Raw genomic sequence first — 20,320 nt, 5'->3', positions numbered from 1 at the left:
CTGGTACCCATTTGCACCTTTACAGTGCCTTAGTCCTATTCATGCCACTTTGATGCCACTTTGCCACACTCTAAGTACCTTGGAGCTCTTTTCTCGTTCTGATGATTGCTCCTCAGATGTTTCATCAGAATTGATAAGAAAACCCCAATTCTGCAGTCAAAAATAGGCTGCAAATATTTCCCCCATTGACTTTAATGGCAAACGAAAAACGAATGAAACTAATGAACGAATTGTTTTTTCCCCTTATGAAACTAATGAAATGTATTTGGGTCCCAGCGAAACGAAAAACAAAACGAAATGAATTTTTTCCTTCTGCACATCCCTAGCATTTCATCATTTGTCTGATCATTTTGGCCAGGTGGACGATAGTATACTCCTATCACTATACTCACACACATGGGATTTCTACCCATATAGATTCTACTGTGCATTTAGTTTCTTATATGATCTTTACACCCTCCCAGTAATAAAATGCTACACCCCACCAAGTTGATCCTCCCTATCATTGCGATATAATTTGTACCCAGACATAGCACTGTCCCATTGGTTATCCTCCTTCCACCATGTCTCTGAGATGCCAATTATGTCAATCTCATCATTTGCTGCTATACACTCTAACTCTCCCATCTTACTTCTTAGACTTCTGGCACTGGCATGCAGACATTTCAAAGTGTGTTTTTTGTTTGTATTAACAACCTGTTTTTCAGTTGATAGGGATAATTTGGAATCCTTTAGCTCAGGTGATTCTTTACTTATAGGTACATGGGCTACTTTTGCATTTATTGAAACCTCTGTTGAGATGCCCTAAACTCTCGTTTCATTAGTACTGTATCTTTCAAAGATACATTCCTCCGAACCATGGCACTGCTGACTGACTTGGCTTTCCCCCCTTGTTCTAGTTTATTATGCTATATTACTGTATATTTAATTTTTGATGTTATGCTTTGTGTTGTATTTGCAATGAAATGTAGCTCAGGTGGGAAGGATTCCCTTTCAGGTGTGTGCTGTGGCCTGCCACCTCCCTAGTGAGAGTAGTAGGGATGTTTCATTCATCATTGTTATGGTTTATTTGTTTTTCTATACCGCCGTATGAGTGGGAACCTTCACAACGGTTTACAATCATTTAACAAGGAAAGTACAATAATGAAATAGTAAAGGAAATGATACCATTTATCATATATAAAGAATATTATGTTGTACTGCTGTATTTTATTCCTGCTAAGATGTAAACAACTTTGGTTTCCCTATTGGACGGGGAAAGGCAGTATAGAAGAACGAAATAGTAAAAATAAAGAGCAGCTGTAATTTTCCCAGGGAAGAATAAGATTGGGCTGGCTTTAGATATGCTCTTCCTGGGACAGTTTATATTTAGGCTCATTCTTTGGTTTGCATCTTGCCCTGATAATATATAATTTAGTGCATAAAACACAGAGCTCTTTAAACTAGCTAGAGGAGATGGGTCTTATGGATTTAGATTTTAAATGTAATTACTTGTGTTTCTAAATCCGAGCTCAAGGCAAATTATAATTCAGGTATTTGTGGTCCTTATCTGTCCTTATATTCCCTGTTTATTGTTACAGCTACATATTTATAATCTGGGGTCTACTTCACATTCTGGGTCTGCAAGTCCAAACCTTCCTTACTCTTTCCTCCCAAGGAGAAAATGTGATAATCCCAACCTAGGATTAGCTGTTTTATGACAGGTGCCATCTAAAAACAACATTCCTTTTCTAGAGTTTGCTCTCATTCTTAATGTTTTCAGCATTAAAATATTAGTCTTCTGATGAGTAAACATTGCATCATTTGAGCCCCACTCTGAAACCTTGGGATCCAGCTTGTAGCTTCCTTCTCCCCTCACACAGGGAGGTTTTCAGGGTCCCTACTATTGACTGATACAAGTGTCCCTCAGTGGCCTGAATCAGCCCTCCAGTGATAAGTAATACTAACATATGAATGTGACAAAGAGCATGTGAAATGCAAGGTTTGCTCTTACAAAGCATGCATTAAGTTTTCTAAAAATATGCATAATTTATTATTAATGCTTTTCAAAGCGTCCTTTCATGCTGCTTTTGTCAAAAAGGCTGACTTCACTAGCTATCATTATGTATTTCTTCCCGAGATGTTAATAGCTTCAAAGTCGATGGAGAGAACACACCTGCTGCTCAGCAAAACATTTGTGTAGCTGCAGAAGTGTGACAGGGTTGAAGCAGGTTTTATTTGTGATGACCTTGTAGAAACGGTACCAATTCCAAATAAATCAATAAAGGACTGTCAAGAAGAAAATGTTCTCGCTAAAAGTGCCAAGTATTCTTCCACTTAAACATCTTCCAAGAAAGCTATTTAGGTATTCACAGCTTTCTTTGACAGAGATGCAGTAACTGTGTAACACTAAATTCCTAAACATCTTTTTTTATATATGCTGCTTTCAAAAATTATTTTTAAGCTGGTAAAAAAAAAATGCTCTGTATTTTCTGCCAAAAATAACTATCAGCTCAATTTAATTACCCTTTAGGGATGTGCAGCAGGGACGGATTCGTCCTATTTGGTATTCGTATTCGTCGGGGCCCAAATCCGTTGCATCCGTTCTAGGGGGACCCCGATCCGTTCATTAGTTACCTATGTATTCGTTTCCCAAAAAACCCCCATTCCAACCCTTTAAATTTAATTAACTACAACCCCCCACCCTCCTGACCCCCCAAGACTTGCCAAAAGTCCCTGGTGGTCCAGCGGGAATCCTGGAGCAAACTCGGGCTGTCGGCTGCCCGGCTGTCGGCTTCCAGTATTCAAAATGGCACCGCTAGCCTTTGCCCTTACTATGTCACAGGGGCTACCAGTGCCATTGGTCGGCCCCTGTCACATGGTAGGAGCAATGGATGACCGGCACCATCTTATTATTTATTTATTTAACATTTTTTTATATACCGAGGTTCTAGTAACAATGTTACCAATCACTTCGGTTTACATATAACTTTGGGATGACATAACACAAGTGTCTTACATAGAACAAGGAAATGAAGAACTGGGTGAATAATTAATTAAATTAAATTGCATAAAACATTAAGAGATAAAACATTAAGATAAAAACATTAAGAGATAAAACATTAAATTGCATGAAACATTAAGAGAAACAAACATTTTTAAATTACTGAAATCTAACATACTAGCGATTCGGATCAGTCAAGTAACAAGTAGTCAGTCTTTGGCAGGAGGAGATTGTATTTGTTTCTGGGATTATTAAGTAGTGGGACACATGGTGTGTTGACCCAGTCGGGAGAGTGTTAGTGAAGGGAGAGTGTTAGTGAAGTCGAATCAGGCGTATGCTTGGGTGAAAAGCCAAGTCTTGAGTCTTTTTTTGAAGTTTATTGGGCATTGTTCGAGCCTAAGGTCTGAAGGGAGAGAGTTCCATTGTTTAGGGCCCGCTGTGGAGAAGGCTCTTTTGTTTTATGCTCCTACCATGTGACAGGGGCCGATCAATGACACCGGTAGCCCCTGTGTCATAACAAGGGCAAAGGCTATTGGCGCCATTTTGAATACCGGCAGCCGACAGCCCGAGTGTAGGAGATTGCTCCAAGCAGGGCTCCTGGAGGGATCTGCACTTACTAGTGATACGTTGTATTCGTGGGGGTTCACCATACGTTTCGTGACCCCCACGAATACAACGAATATGGCATATACGTTGCGGATTGCCAATATGTTGCAAACGAATGCATACCCCTATTACCCTTCTTGTGACTGAAAAGACACCTTAACCAGCTTTAGAACATTAGGTTCTTACAAAGGTAAATTGGAGGAGGAGATTGGTGGAAATATAGGGGAAGCTGCAGAAGAGTCTCGTCTTGCACACAATCAGGGCTCGCACATCCCAATAAGCAAACTAGGCAGTTGCCTAGGGTGACAAAGAGCAGCCATATGGGGTCGCGAGTGGAGCCCATCTCACTCATGGTCAAGATGAGTAGAGACTCGGTGGGTCCTGAGTGGAGTAGACTAGGCGGGCTGCGAGTATCACCCATCCTGCTCATGGCCAAGAAATGCAGACACTCAGCAGGCCACAAGCAGCGCCCATCCTGCTCATGACCGAGAGAAGCAGAGTCTTGGCACACATGAGTGAGAGGGATGGTGTGTGTGTATGGGAGAGCAATGATGTTAGTGAGAGAAAGGAAGAGAGCCTGTGTAAGGGTGCATGTGAGAATGAGACAAGGAACCTAAGTGTGTGTGTAAGAGAGGAGGGCCTGTCTGAGTGAATGAGGTCAGGGCCTGGACCGGGGGGGGAGGTAGAAGGTTCACCTAGGACACCTAATACCCTTGCACTGGCCCTGCACTCGATAAATTATGCTTTTACTTGTCCTGAGACAGGGCTTTTCCCAGATATTTCTCCAGACCTTAGACACTGCTGTCACCCAGCTCACTGTGCAGATAAAGGACTTCGGCTAAGGTGCTAGTGCCTGAAGTCATTTGATTGGCTGAAAGGATAACGATAATGTCACACACCATGAGAAAAGATATTTTGAGATTGCTTTTAACCCCCAAATGATTAATGGCTGTCAGTTTTATCTCATAGTCTACGTTTAGAAAGGATCCCGTAGCATCACGTTTCCATATCCTGCTCATTCCTTAGATATTGTCACCTATTGTATAAAACTTTCAGTTTTGCAAATGTGCACTTACTAGTCCAGGAGCTGTTAAATTGCAACCACAAATTCTGCTTTGTTTACGAGTGCTCTTTTAGAACGTGTGTGTGTGTGTGTGTGTGGTTACCACATAAGCACTCTGGATAAGAGCATTATCAATCAACCTGTATTCTCAATAATTGTTATTTTATTTTAGAGGTTTTTGTGGCTGACTTGTAGCAAAATATTTGGGTAGCACAGGGTAGTGAATACTGTCTCAGCCCATGGTTACTTTTCTGTCACCTGGGTTGCATTCCCCAGTCAGGGTCCTGCTTAGGAGTTACTGTTATCTTTATTCTGCTGCCCCACCCACTGGGCACTGCTGCAGCACCGTCTACACATACGGGTAAAGGTTGTAAATCCAGGCCCGGTGTGCACACCATGTGTTTGCACGGGGAAGCACACTTGGGAAGGAGCCGCAGCAGCATAAAAGGCCACAGGGCCACCGGCAGAGCTGACCTTGCCAGGAACAAGAGAGGCAGCAGGAGAGGCTGCGGGGCTGTCGGCGGAGTTCAAACTCGCTGGCGGTCAAAAACGAGAAACGTTTGCAGAGAGGTGGGCTGCCAGCGGAGATCAACCCTCCAGCAGCCTTTTAGCTGCGAGCATGCGCACAGCTTTACAGCTCCCGCCACCCCTTCCCTTGGCAAAAAAGCCAGTGGAGCCGAAGAGAGAGTAGCCCGCAGGGCTGTGGTGAAGCTCATCCCACCGTGGCCTGCAGAACCTGTGTGCGTGTGAATGTATGTGTGTCTGTGTCAGAATTTGTGTTCATGTGTGTGCCTGATTCAGAGCTTGTGTTCATGTGTATATGTCTGTGTCTACGTGAGAGATTTGTGTGTGTCAGAGTTTGTGTGCGTTTTTGTATGAGAACCTGTGTGCTTGTGTGTGTGTTTGTGTGAGAGCCTGTGTGCAGGTGCCTGCATGCATGTGTGTGTGTGTGTGCTTGTGAGAGCCTATATATCACATATAGGTGCTCACGCACGCACATAATGTGTCTGTGAGGAAAAGAGAACAAGTGTGATTGACAGCATAGGCATGTGTATAAGAGATGGGAGTGTGTGAGAGAGTGAATATGTGTGTGTGTATGTGACGATAGTTTGTGTGGCCCCACCTCCCCAATCCATGACAATCTCAAGGTGACTGGAAATCAAAAGATCCCAGGTATGGAGAGCAGGAGATTTTTTCATCCTTATTGGTTTTAATTTGATGTTTCTACTGCTTTGAAATATTTTATTGTTTTTTGGGGAAATATTAGAACATATTTTAATTATTGGATTTTTTTTATTTATCAGTTGTTTTGAAATATTTTATTGATTTTGTGAAATTTGGATATTCATTTTAACTGGTTTGAAATGTATTCTTTTTATGACTATGATTTTATTATTGTGATTGATGTTTTATATTTCTTAATTTTATTTTTTAATGTTTTATGAAGAATGCTACTTTCTCTGTTTTTCCATTGTTGCTCTTCTTCGCATGTTTCTATTTATACTTTCTGGTCTTTTTATTCTGTATTTGATCAGGATCTGTCTCTGTTCTCCGTATGTGAACGAGGTGAGGTATTCTGCTGCCATATAATTTATCTGTAGTGATCTATAGTAGTCCAATTTGTTCTGTTTCCTAATAGGAAGAGTATTGGTGTTCCAAGGCCTGATTAATATGTGCAGTGTTACCTTTTCATAGATAAAGTTGTTACTGTTTGAGTGCTGGCAGTTAGAATTGTTTTGGTATGGGAAGTTTACTATACTGTAATGGTAATTCTGTTTATTCATGGCTTTCTGAGGGCCAAACTCACACTCAGCACACATTACAAAAAAATATAATTCCATAAGAGTTCCAAGTGTCTTTTTTATAGGATTTTCTGGTTGGCATCACAGCAGTGCATGTAAATTTATTTATTTATTTATTTAGAAACTTTTATATACCGGCATTAGTGGGTACATCATACCGGTTCACATAATAACTTAAAGCTTGGAAAATACATTTCAACAAGGAGAATGTAACTGCATATGATATGCATGTTGTAAGTGATATTTTGCCTCAGAAGACTGACTTTTGAATGTGCTTTTTTCATGTAAATCTGTTATACATGCATAATTGAATTGTGTGTGTGCGTCTGAAGAGGGTGTGTGTGTGTGTGTGTGTGTGCGTCTGTAGAGGGTGTGTGTGTGTGTGTGTGTGTGTGTGCATGCATCTGTAGAAGGTGTGTGTGTGTGTGTGTGTGCGTCTGTAGAAGGTGTGTGTGTGTGTATGTGCAAGACTGTAAGGTTTGCCTAGGGTGCCTAATACCCTTCCCTTGACCATGGGTTCTGTTTGTGGGGGGAGGTGTAGTTTTTAAAAATAAGATTGCTGGAGGGAGCTGGGCGTTTTTTGATGGGTGTGGGACAGAGACTGAATGATGCGGGGCCGGGGGCAGCACAGTAATTGTTCACACAGGGCAGCTAAACAGTTAAGCACCAGCCCTGTGTAAATCACAAATGTAAAATGGGAGGGCTACGGAATGAGGTAATAGAACCTATGAAGGGAAATTTTTCAAAATCTTTCTTATAATGTATTTACAATAAATCTCTCAGATCTGAGTTACACTCTGTCAAGAGCCTTGATGATTAATTATTCCCTCAGAATAGTGTGGGTGATTTCACCGAGGATGAGCTCAATGGAGCATCCCCTTGTTGAATCCCGAGGCAACGTTTCCTGCACCCTGCACCTCCCCTCCCTATGAAGCAGCTGATCTCCGGATTAGAGGCACTAAAAGGCATTCCAGGGATATGGGGGTTAGGGGTTAGAGTTAGAGCTGCACATCCTGCCAGGAATCCTAGCATCGCTGAGGCATAAACAGCACTATGTGCCCTGTAGCTTATCTCAAGAAACAAGCAGGGCACCCAGCTCTGTCCTGCTTCCAGAATAACAACTTCACCCATTAGTTATTTTCAAAAAACTCATGAATTTTTGTTGGGCTTGGACGGTTAGCACTTCTGTGCTGGTGCAGTTTATATTCATATTAGCAAACAAAAGAACCCAAGACAGTCTTGTCACCGTAAACAATTCACCAAAAAAGACTGAAAACACTGAATATCAATTGGTGTACACCTAGTATAAGTGCTGAAATAACTTTTTCAAATATATTTAAATTTTTCAAATTTTATGTGGAACCGCATCAGCAAGCCTGGCGACGGCCGTGATAACACTTGCCGTCCGGACCTCTCGTCATGTGCGGTAGTTGATACTTTTATACTGTGCAATTTTGTTTGAACATTATCTGTTCTCCTTTAAACAATTCATTAGCCCAATTCATTAGCCCGACAGCGGCCGGTGTTTCGCGATCGGTATCGCTTCTTCAGGAGTCAATTGCGATATCTTGGAACAGATGCTGTGTAAAGAAAATAATGAAATCTTAACATATAAAGAATTGTATCTTAAAGAGTACTTAGCTTAGGTGTCACGACTGGCCAACCTTTATCCCGGACGATTCCGTCTCTCCTATCTACAAATTTCGGCGGGGCAGAATAACGCTGAAAAACTCTTCCTTTTAAAAAGCCCGCGATTTTCAGCACGTTGTGACGTCAAAACGTCAATTGAAGGATCTCAAAACAGCTGTGAAAAAGAGCGGAAAACTAACGTGATGACGTTATTAAGAATGATTGTGGCAAGGTCAAAGATGTTACATTCAAGTAATTAGAAATGGGTCACTGTGGTTAGATTATAGAAAAACTTGATACTCTAATGCTGAATTCAGGCCGTGTGGCTCCACTGTATTTAAACGATGTATCCAGCGTTGTTCAGCGCGTAGTAACCGCGTGTTGAAGTCTCCTCCTCGCCAACTGGGGGACAATTGCTCCAATACTACAGATTTTAATTCATCAAAATTATGATGTTGTTGAAGACAATGGGATGTTTAATGGGGCAGTCAATTTACCAGTGGTGATACAGGATCGATGTTCGATTAGCCTGGTTTTCAAGGCTCGTTGAGTCTTTCCCACGTACCAAAGATTGCACGGACATTGTATTAAATATATCAGACCTGAAGAACGACAAGTTGTAAACTGCCTGAGAGTCCAAGTGAAATCAACTTTAGAAAAGTACAGGGAAGATGTGTCTATCATCACATGGCATACAGTGCATGCTCCACATGGAGTGTGTGCGCCTATCTGAACCCTGGGCGGAGGGATCTTAGTGTCCGAATGAACTAATAAGTCCTTAAAACTAGAATTTCTCGTGAAGGCAAAGCGTGGGATGTCTTGAAATTCATCGTACAACTGTAATAGATGCCAATTTTGAGATATGATGCGTTTCATGACAGAAGTCATTGATGAGAATGGTAAAACGCAAGTGAGCACCTCTGTCTCTTCTATCGGTTTTGGTAAAAATAGCCAATCTCTGTGAGTGAATTTTGCTCGTGTGTATGCGCGCTTGATACAACGTGAAGGATATCCCCGTTTCAAAAAACGGTCCGTCAAAAGCGCCGCCTGAGAGCGGAACTCTTCCGGAGTAGTGCATAATCTCCTGAGCCTAAAAAATTGGCTCACAGGTAGATTCTCCTTTAGAAATCGCGGATGAGCGCTGGAAAAATGCAGGAAGGTATTAGAAGCTATTTCTTTCCTGTAAATGGATGTCTCAAAACCCGTAGATTTCTTCATGATTTTAATGTCTAAAAAATTAATAACTTGTGAGTCGGTCTCTGATGTAAATCTAAGGTGGGAATTACATGTATTGAGCCAACTGATGAATGCCAAAAATTCTGAAGTAGAGCCAGTCCATAGTAGCAGTACATCATCTATGTACCTCTTCCATGTTTTGATATGTTGACCAAAGGGGTTGTTGTTGTATATCCATTTCTCTTCGAAGACAGCCATATAAAGATTTGCCAAATCTGGAGCCATGGTGGCCCCCATGGCAGTCCCACAGATCTGTTGGTAATATGTGCCCTCAAAAGCGAAAAAATTTTTTGTTAGGGCTATGTCTAATAATGTAGACAAAAAAACCAGAAGGAATCCTGTGAGGACGCGGTCTCTTATCAAAAAATTCTTCAGCAATAAGCAACATTTCATCTTGCGGAATGGATGTATAAAGTGCTTCGACGTCAAGGGTTGCTAATAGCAGTTGTGTGGTGTCTTCTTGAAAAGTTTCCAAAAACTGTATGATTTGTTGTGAATCTTTAATGTAAGATGGCTGGATGTTAACAAAAGGTGCTAGAAAAAAGTCTATGAACCTAGATAAAGGTTCTAATAGTGAGCCTCTGCTAGAGACTATGGGTCTCCCTGGTGGGTTAATCTTATTTTTGTGAATTTTCGGTAGGTGGTAAAAAACCGGAACTACTGGATGTTTGTTCACTAAAAATGTGGTTTCATGGGGTGTGAGAAACCCTTGAGCAGTCCCTTGTTGAACGACCTGTATTATAATGTCTTGAAGTTGATTGGTTGGATCTGACGTCAGAATTTTGTAGAACTGGCTATTTGTGAGTTGACGTTGAGCTTCTGCTATGTATTTGTCGCGGTCCATAATGACCGTCTTCCCGCCTTTGTCAGCGGGTTTGATCACCAGATCGTGGTTCGATTGTAAATCCCGCAGAGCCAACAGCTCTGTTTTCATCAAATTGGAAAAAGACCGTTCAGTGGTGAATACTGATCTTAATTCATGTAAAACTGTTTGAAAAAAAGTAAAATGATGGGATCTGCTGGTCCCGGAGGAATCCATTTCGACTTATTCCTGAGAATGGATATATCATAAGATGGTGGTACGTCTACAAAAAAGTGTTTAATGTAAAGCTTACGGGTAAATTTAAACAATGCCACCTCTAGTTGTAGAAGGTCCGCTTTAGGCGTTGGTGTAAATGTCAACCCTTTTTCTAATGTGTTGATTTGTAATGTTGTCAAATGTGTGGATGAGAGATTCAAAATCAATGACTCTGTTGTGACTGGGATCGGGTTTGTCTGGTGTGACTGGATCCTCCTTTCCAACGTGCGCCTCGCGTTCGTGGAGGGCGTCGAGATCCTCTGCCTTGCCCTAAAAAACGGTCATCTCCTGAAGAATCTCTAGTTGTTGTCAATTCAACGTTTGAAAGCAAATCATCTCCCGATGAATTGTCACTACCAGAATCAAAAGTAACTTTTGGTTTCTTTTTCCTTTTCACGTCCATCCACGGATAGACGTATCCTTGTGTGTAATCTTTCTCATCCCGTTGTAGCTTTTCTAACTTCATCTTTTTCAAATCATCTTTGAATTTGTCAAGCAATTCATTCGTGCTCTGGAGTTTCTCAGTATACTTATCAAGTTCCATCGAACTCGATAGTTGATCCTGTAAAGTCTGAATTTCTGTTTGAATCTCTACTTCTTTGGCTTGTGCTGTCTTTATAATAAGCACCATTAAGTCTAGGCTGCATTTGTTAAGGACAGCGTTCCAATTGGACAAAAAATCGGGATCTTCATTATATAAATGTGGAGTTTTCAAAATCCGAAGGCCCCGTGGAATCCTCTGATGACGACAATATTCTAGCAGTGTTTCTGCGTGTAATGTTGTCCTAATCAGCCTATGATTGACTTTGTTATAATCCGACCAAAGGTCTGTGTCTGGTGAAGGAGCCAGAGAGGAGAAAATCGATGGTCTCAACAACATAGATTCTATCTCGGCTGTAGAAAAACTGAGGGTTTTCAGAGTATCTGGTCCCGCCATCGGTTCAAAGTACTATATCAATATTAGCAAACAAAAGAACCCAAGACAGTCTTGTCACCGTAAACAATTCACCAAAAAAGACTGAAAACACTGAATATCAATTGGTGTACACCTAGTATAAGTGCTGAAATAACTTTTTCAAATATATTTAAATTTTTCAAATTTTATGTGGAACCGCATCAGCAAGCCTGGCGACGGCCGTGATAACACTTGCCGTCCGGACCTCTCGTCATGTGCGGTAGTTGATACTTTTATACTGTGCAATTTTGTTTGAACATTATCTGTTCTCCTTTAAACAATTCATTAGCCCAATTCATTAGCCCGACAGCGGCCGGTGTTTCGCGATCGGTATCGCTTCTTCAGGAGTCAATTGCGATATCTTGGAACAGATGCTGTGTAAAGAAAATAATGAAATCTTAACATATAAAGAATTGTATCTTAAAGAGTACTTAGCTTAGGTGTCACGACTGGCCAACCTTTATCCCGGACGATTCCGTCTCTCCTATCTACAAATTTCGGCGGGGCAGAATAACGCTGAAAAACTCTTCCTTTTAAAAAGCCCGCGATTTTCAGCACGTTGTGACGTCAAAACGTCAATTGAAGGATCTCAAAACAGCTGTGAAAAAGAGCGGAAAACTAACGTGATGACGTTATTAAGAATGATTGTGGCAAGGTCAAAGATGTTACATTCAAGTAATTAGAAATGGGTCACTGTGGTTAGATTATAGAAAAACTTGATACTCTAATGCTGAATTCAGGCCGTGTGGCTCCACTGTATTTAAACGATGTATCCAGCGTTGTTCAGCGCGTAGTAACCGCGTGTTGAAGTCTCCTCCTCGCCAACTGGGGGACAATTGCTCCAATACTACAGATTTTAATTCATCAAAATTATGATGTTGTTGAAGACAATGGGATGTTAATGGGGCAGTCAATTTACCAGTGGTGATACAGGATCGATGTTCGATTAGCCTGGTTTTCAAGGCTCGTTGAGTCTTTCCCACGTACCAAAGATTGCACGGACATTGTATTAAATATATCAGACCTGAAGAACGACAAGTTGTAAACTGCCTGAGAGTCCAAGTGAAATCAACTTTAGAAAAGTACAGGGAAGATGTGTCTATCATCACATGGCATACAGTGCATGCTCCACATGGAGTGTGTGCGCCTATCTGAACCCTGGGCGGAGGGATCTTAGTGTCCGAATGAACTAATAAGTCCTTAAAACTAGAATTTCTCGTGAAGGCAAAGCGTGGGATGTCTTGAAATTCATCGTACAACTGTAATAGATGCCAATTTTGAGATATGATGCGTTTCATGACAGAAGTCATTGATGAGAATGGTAAAACGCAAGTGAGCACCTCTGTCTCTTCTATCGGTTTTGGTAAAAATAGCCAATCTCTGTGAGTGAATTTTGCTCGTGTGTATGCGCGCTTGATACAACGTGAAGGATATCCCCGTTTCAAAAAACGGTCCGTCAAAAGCGCCGCCTGAGAGCGGAACTCTTCCGGAGTAGTGCATAATCTCCTGAGCCTAAAAAATTGGCTCACAGGTAGATTCTCCTTTAGAAATCGCGGATGAGCGCTGGAAAAATGCAGGAAGGTATTAGAAGCTATTTCTTTCCTGTAAATGGATGTCTCAAAACCCGTAGATTTCTTCATGATTTTAATGTCTAAAAAATTAATAACTTGTGAGTCGGTCTCTGATGTAAATCTAAGGTGGGAATTACATGTATTGAGCCAACTGATGAATGCCAAAAATTCTGAAGTAGAGCCAGTCCATAGTAGCAGTACATCATCTATGTACCTCTTCCATGTTTTGATATGTTGACCAAAGGGGTTGTTGTTGTATATCCATTTCTCTTCGAAGACAGCCATATAAAGATTTGCCAAATCTGGAGCCATGGTGGCCCCCATGGCAGTCCCACAGATCTGTTGGTAATATGTGCCCTCAAAAGCGAAAAAATTTTTTGTTAGGGCTATGTCTAATAATGTAGACAAAAAACCAGAAGGAATCCTGTGAGGACGCGGTCTCTTATCAAAAAATTCTTCAGCAATAAGCAACATTTCATCTTGCGGAATGGATGTATAAAGTGCTTCGACGTCAAGGGTTGCTAATAGCAGTTGTGTGGTGTCTTCTTGAAAAGTTTCCAAAAACTGTATGATTTGTTGTGAATCTTTAATGTAAGATGGCTGGATGTTAACAAAAGGTGCTAGAAAAAAGTCTATGAACCTAGATAAAGGTTCTAATAGTGAGCCTCTGCTAGAGACTATGGGTCTCCCTGGTGGGTTAATCTTATTTTTGTGAATTTTCGGTAGGTGGTAAAAAACCGGAACTACTGGATGTTTGTTCACTAAAAATGTGGTTTCATGGGGTGTGAGAAACCCTTGAGCAGTCCCTTGTTGAACGACCTGTATTATAATGTCTTGAAGTTGATTGGTTGGATCTGACGTCAGAATTTTGTAGAACTGGCTATTTGTGAGTTGACGTTGAGCTTCTGCTATGTATTTGTCGCGGTCCATAATGACCGTCTTCCCGCCTTTGTCAGCGGGTTTGATCACCAGATCGTGGTTCGATTGTAAATCCCGCAGAGCCAACAGCTCTGTTTTCATCAAATTGGAAAAAGACCGTTCAGTGGTGAATACTGATCTTAATTCATGTAAAACTGTTTGAAAAAAAGTAAAAATGATGGGATCTGCTGGTCCCGGAGGAATCCATTTCGACTTATTCCTGAGAATGGATATATCATAAGATGGTGGTACGTCTACAAAAAAGTGTTTAATGTAAAGCTTACGGGTAAATTTAAACAATGCCACCTCTAGTTGTAGAAGGTCCGCTTTAGGCGTTGGTGTAAATGTCAACCCTTTTTCTAATGTGTTGATTTGTAATGTTGTCAAATGTGTGGATGAGAGATTCAAAATCAATGACTCTGTTGTGACTGGGATCGGGTTTGTCTGGTGTGACTGGATCCTCCTTTCCAACGTGCGCCTCGCGTTCGTGGAGGGCGTCGAGATCCTCTGCCTTGCCCTAAAAAACGGTCATCTCCTGAAGAATCTCTAGTTGTTGTCAATTCAACGTTTGAAAGCAAATCATCTCCCGATGAATTGTCACTACCAGAATCACAACAAATCATACAGTTTTTGGAAACTTTTCAAGAAGACACCACACAACTGCTATTAGCAACCCTTGACGTCGAAGCACTTTATACATCCATTCCGCAAGATGAAATGTTGCTTATTGCTGAAGAATTTTTTGATAAGAGACCGCGTCCTCACAGGATTCCTTCTGGTTTTTTGTCTACATTATTAGACATAGCCCTAACAAAAAATTTTTTCGCTTTTGAGGGCACATATTACCAACAGATCTGTGGGACTGCCATGGGGGCCACCATGGCTCCAGATTTGGCAAATCTTTATATGGCTGTCTTCGAAGAGAAATGGATATACAACAACAACCCCTTTGGTCAACATATCAAAACATGGAAGAGGTACATAGATGATGTACTGCTACTATGGACTGGCTCTACTTCAGAATTTTTGGCATTCATCAGTTGGCTCAATACATGTAATTCCCACCTTAGATTTACATCAGAGACCGACTCACAAGTTATTAATTTTTTAGACATTAAAATCATGAAGAAATCTACGGGTTTTGAGACATCCATTTACAGGAAAGAAATAGCTTCTAATACCTTCCTGCATTTTTCCAGCGCTCATCCGCGATTTCTAAAGGAGAATCTACCTGTGAGCCAATTTTTTAGGCTCAGGAGATTATGCACTACTCCGGAAGAGTTCCGCTCTCAGGCGGCGCTTTTGACGGACCGTTTTTTGAAACGGGGATATCCTTCACGTTGTATCAAGCGCGCATACACACGAGCAAAATTCACTCACAGAGATTGGCTATTTTTACCAAAACCGATAGAAGAGACAGAGGTGCTCACTTGCGTTTTACCATTCTCATCAATGACTTCTGTCATGAAACGCATCATATCTCAAAATTGGCATCTATTACAGTTGTACGATGAATTTCAAGACATCCCACGCTTTGCCTTCACGAGAAATTCTAGTTTTAAGGACTTATTAGTTCATTCGGACACTAAGATCCCTCCGCCCAGGGTTCAGATAGGCGCACACACTCCATGTGGAGCATGCACTGTATGCCATGTGATGATAGACACATCTTCCCTGTACTTTTCTAAAGTTGATTTCACTTGGACTCTCAGGCAGTTTACAACTTGTCGTTCTTCAGGTCTGATATATTTAATACAATGTCCGTGCAATCTTTGGTACGTGGGAAAGACTCAACGAGCCTTGAAAACCAGGCTAATCGAACATCGATCCTGTATCACCACTGGTAAATTGACTGCCCCATTAACATCCCATTGTCTTCAACAACATCATAATTTTGATGAATTAAAATCTGTAGTATTGGAGCAATTGTCCCCCAGTTGGCGAGGAGGAGACTTCAACACGCGGTTACTACGCGCTGAACAACGCTGGATACATCGTTTAAATACAGTGGAGCCACACGGCCTGAATTCAGCATTAGAGTATCAAGTTTTTCTATAATCTAACCACAGTGACCCATTTCTAATTACTTGAATGTAACATCTTTGACCTTGCCACAATCATTCTTAATAACGTCATCACGTTAGTTTTCCGCTCTTTTTCACAGCTGTTTTGAGATCCTTCAATTGACGTTTTGACGTCACAACGTGCTGAAAATCGCGGGCTTTTTAAAAGGAAGAGTTTTTCAGCGTTATTCTGCCCCGCCGAAATTTGTAGATAGGAGAGACGGAATCGTCCGGGATAAAGGTTGGCCAGTCGTGACACCTAAGCTAAGTACAATTCTTTATATGTTAAGATTTCATTATTTTCTTTACACAGCATCTGTTCCAAGATATCGCAATTGACTCCTGAAGAAGCGATACCGATCGCGAAACACCGGCCGCTGTCGGGCTAATGAATTGGGCTAATGAATTGTTTAAAGGAGAACAGATAATGTTCAAACAAAATTGCACAGTATAAAAGTATCAACTACCGCACATGACGAGAGGTCCGGACGGCAAGTGTTATCACGGCCGTCGCCAGGCTTGCTGATGCGGTTCCACATAAAATTTGAAAAATTTAAATATATTTGAAAAAGTTATTTCAGCACTTATACTAGGTGTACACCAATTGATATTCAGTGTTTTCAGTCTTTTTTGGAGCAGTTTATATTCATACATGTGCACTTAGGCTTAATCAGAGCCCCCGGTTTCCTGCAGCAGATTTTTCAAGACTCTGCAGCAAGGGTTAACAAATTTTGCAGGTTTTTCAAAATTCTGTGACAAATTTGCATCATTTTATATAAAGATCCACAGCTCTATGTATCACTGCTGCCCTCTTCTGATGAAGATATATAATTGCCTTCTCCCACTGCTGTACTTGTTGCTACTGCTACCCTAAATCCAAAGGATAGTCTCAGTTGGATTTAGGGTAGCAGTAGCAACAAGTACAGCAGTGGGAGAAGGCAATTATATATCTTCATCAGAAGAGGGCAGCAGTGATATGAATCCTGGGTCTGGGCAGAGATCTGTTTCTCTATTTGAAGAGCTTGTGTCCTAGTGTAGTGAACAGCTTGCTGGCTATGCTGATTGGCTGTTAGAGGGAACCAATCGGCATCTAGCTTTGTCTTGAATGCTGACAGAATGGCCTTGAAACAGCCCTGCAGGCACTATCATTCTTTGTTTAATTAATTCAGTCACTCAGCAGGGGATCTTAGAAGTTTGTTGAATGTGTGGATGGGCTGGCAATTATGCGGCAACAACCTAATTGTTGCATGGGAGGTGGACCCTTGGGCCGAGGTGGGGTTGACGCAACCCGTAGGTGAGGACCTATAGGTCCCCACCATCGGCAGGTGGAGTGGGCTGATAGGCAGAGGCCGCTGGAGCTTCACCTATACCAGCCCTCGTTCCCCACGGGTTGAGCCTTTGAGTGCCAGGGCTGGCAGGATTTAGGTGTGTCGAGTTTGAGTAGCAAGAGAGGTTGGTTCAGCCCGAAGACAGCAGGCGATGGATGGCGTAGTCCTATATGGACAGGATAAGGTACTGGAACTCAGGCGCCAATGGACTCGATTGACTAACGCTATTGACTTCTCCGTGATCAGATCCCAGCATCTCTTGCCATGACCTTCGCATTGCCACTGGTCCTGATCCAAGCCTGTCATTTGACGCCTCTCCTAGCCTACTCTCTGGACGTGGACTTATTAGGCTTCGGCCTCCCTTTGCTCGAGCATCATTCAGTCTCTGTCCCACACCCATCAAAAAAATCTCTAGCAGCAACGAGTACTCAAGTTAGCGAGGAGACCTGTTGCAAAGGCAATGCTATGGAGCGAGGCCTGAGCTTAAATACAATGAAGAGTTTGACGTCATCATCCGGGGCCGCGGCCAGGTTCCCGCTGTAGGCCCTTCATAAGGATCAGCGATGCATGCGCACATGCCTAGAGAGGGGCGCGGCGTGGGTAGTGGCGTCTCTCCGCAGACCACGCGGAGAGGCCCAATGAGCAAAGGTATCCTGACCTGAAACGCTGGGGATTATGGCGGAGCCAGAGGCACCGGGGGAGGCCCGAGGTCGGCGCTGGTGGCCAACCACCGCTAGCGAGGAGGAACCAGAAGCCGGAGTCCTTGTAAGAAGGTGAGGGGGCCGTGCCGCGGGTCTGCTGTGGACGGCACGTGTAACACTAATTATGTGGCTTCTTCCACAGCTGCAAGATTGCCGGAGCCTTGGGGCTCTGGGTATAATGTATGTAATGGATCCACATATTTTGTTAAAAAACATTTACATTAATTTTGTTTATTCCACATCACCAGGCTTGAAGCTCTTTTAGAATTACTCTGAAACTCTGGTATTTTCTAAAACTTGCATGGATTTATTTTGACCAGTTTCTCTGGAATGTCTTTGCTGCAACTATTGCATTTCCCTCCTTAGAGCTGACAGTCTCAAGGTCCCTCACTGAAAGAAATTTCCAGCAAGACATTTTCAAATACCAAACAAATTTAAGGAGCAAAAGAGAAAACAGAAAATATACAAAGATCAGAGAATTGCAGAGAACCTGTAAAACTGAATTTTTCCATTTGAATGCTTATATGGTCTTGTCTATCATGCCCGATATATATAGCTAACCATCTCTTATGGTGTATTGGAGTCATGTTGCAAAACAAAGGCAGGACCAGACAGTTGGGGCCAGACAGAGGTCAAGATTTCAGAGTAATCAGGGCATGGACAAAGAAGCTCCCTTAAGCGAGGTTGTGCCACATCAAAGCTTCAGATGCTAGGGATGACAGGGCTGCATGGAAGAATGAATTATATTTCATAAACATACTTCTTACTGAGATTTTGACTTACTAACTAGCAATAGTAACAGTAGAATAATTTGGTGGTTTGGGCCCAGAAGCAACAAGGCCTTCACGTATCAAACATATGGTTACAAGTATTTTGCTAAGCTGTCTCTTTTTTGCACAAACCAGCACAGTAATAATTTCCTCTGTTCTGTCCATTAGGAACATGGAGAGCTCAGCTATTCATCTACGAAGTCTAAGGCTCCTAGTGTTATCATCACGGGTCTCAAGCCGGCCACCAAGTACATTTTCCATATCCGCATCAGGACTGCCGCGGGATACAGAGGATACAGCCCTAAATTTGAGTTTGAGACTGGAGATGAAAGTAAGTCACTGAGGTGCAAATAGGGTTGCCAACTTTTCCATAGACCAGGACTGGACACCTTGAGGACCCGGGGGTGGGGTGGGGGAATGGTTCCCCCTCATTTGCACTGGGAGCTGAGGGCTGGGCTGTGCACCACCTCCTCTCCCTATGCTGTCCAATCACAGCACGGGAAAGGAGGCAGGGATATAGCACCGCTCTCCTCCAACAGGCTCCAACCTGCCTTTCTCTTCCTCTAACTAGGAGGCTGTGGGAAAAAGGAGGAGCCACCTGCAAAACCGGACATTTCGTGTCCGGCCGTTACTTCTGACTGGACACTGTACAGAATGCCTGAAAATTTGCAACCCTAGGTGCAAATGAGCTTTGGATTGAATATTCCTGTCATCTTTACACGTGCTCTGCAAACATTACTTGCACTTTAAACACAGCAAAGATGTTGTGATAAAGCTTAAATAGGATTTCATTTGTGAAAAATAAAAGGTTGGCAGCCTACCTTATTTTAATGGACACATTGCTCTAACACTGCATCTGCTTCACAGTCTAATTCTAGACAAGGAAGTAAGATAATTCCACCGACATAAGAAGGATGGTAAGTGATGGGGGATAACCTTTTCTCCATGCAGCAGGTTCAAGCTGCCTTTTTCTAATATTTGTAGCAGGGAAATTTCTTGCTCTTGACATAGAGGTTTCTTTGTTTTTAAGAAAAGGCAAGAGCGTTCCATTGTAATTATCCAAGTTTAAATCCACCTATTTTTGCAGAGTTCATCCAAGTGTTTTGGTTATTGGGTAAATAAATTTAGATCTCATTTCAGAAATCAGAACTGCCGAATTCCTGCAGCCCTGCACCACTTACAATCTGGTGTCATTCCATTCCATTCCATTATACCCGAAGCTAAATCAGGTAGACTGATCAATTCTGCTTCATCTGATTCTTTATAGTTTAGTTCAGGCAGCATGTGTCTTAAAATGCTCAAATCAGGGGCTCCCTTCTGCTCAAACTGCTTTGTCAGTTTTCTTTCAGCAAATTCTATTTTCTGTGTATTTTCAGAAAACTTTCTCTGTACTAGGATAGTTAGGTCTGTAAGTTTCGGGACAGAGATTTTGAAAGAAGCCCACGTGCAGGTTCTCCTGCTGGTGCTGGATAAACTAATCATATTCTAAGTGGTAGCTGCAGTCCAACATACATCACTGTCTACATGTGGATCCACTGAGAGGCACTGAGAAGAGAAATAAGAGGGAGATAAGCTGTCTAGAATGAAAATAAAGTAAAATGCAGCTTGGACAGTTGT

General features: G+C 42.1%; 1 protein-coding gene across 1 annotated transcript in view; it reads left to right on the top strand.

Annotated features, from left to right (window-relative positions):
* Positions 1–20,320, top strand: part of EPHA6 (EPH receptor A6) — a 546,377-nt gene that overhangs the window by 352,385 nt on the left and 173,672 nt on the right. The window contains exon 9 of the mRNA XM_029577739.1: positions 18,872–19,034. Within this exon, the coding sequence (XP_029433599.1) occupies positions 18,872–19,034 (163 nt within the window). The remainder of the gene's footprint in view (positions 1–18,871; positions 19,035–20,320) is intronic.

The sequence above is a fragment of the Rhinatrema bivittatum genome, chromosome 15, assembly GCF_901001135.1.
Source record: "Rhinatrema bivittatum chromosome 15, aRhiBiv1.1, whole genome shotgun sequence".
NCBI classification, from domain to species: Eukaryota; Metazoa; Chordata; class Amphibia; order Gymnophiona; family Rhinatrematidae; genus Rhinatrema; species Rhinatrema bivittatum.
This window is presented reverse-complemented; position numbering and strand designations above follow the sequence as displayed.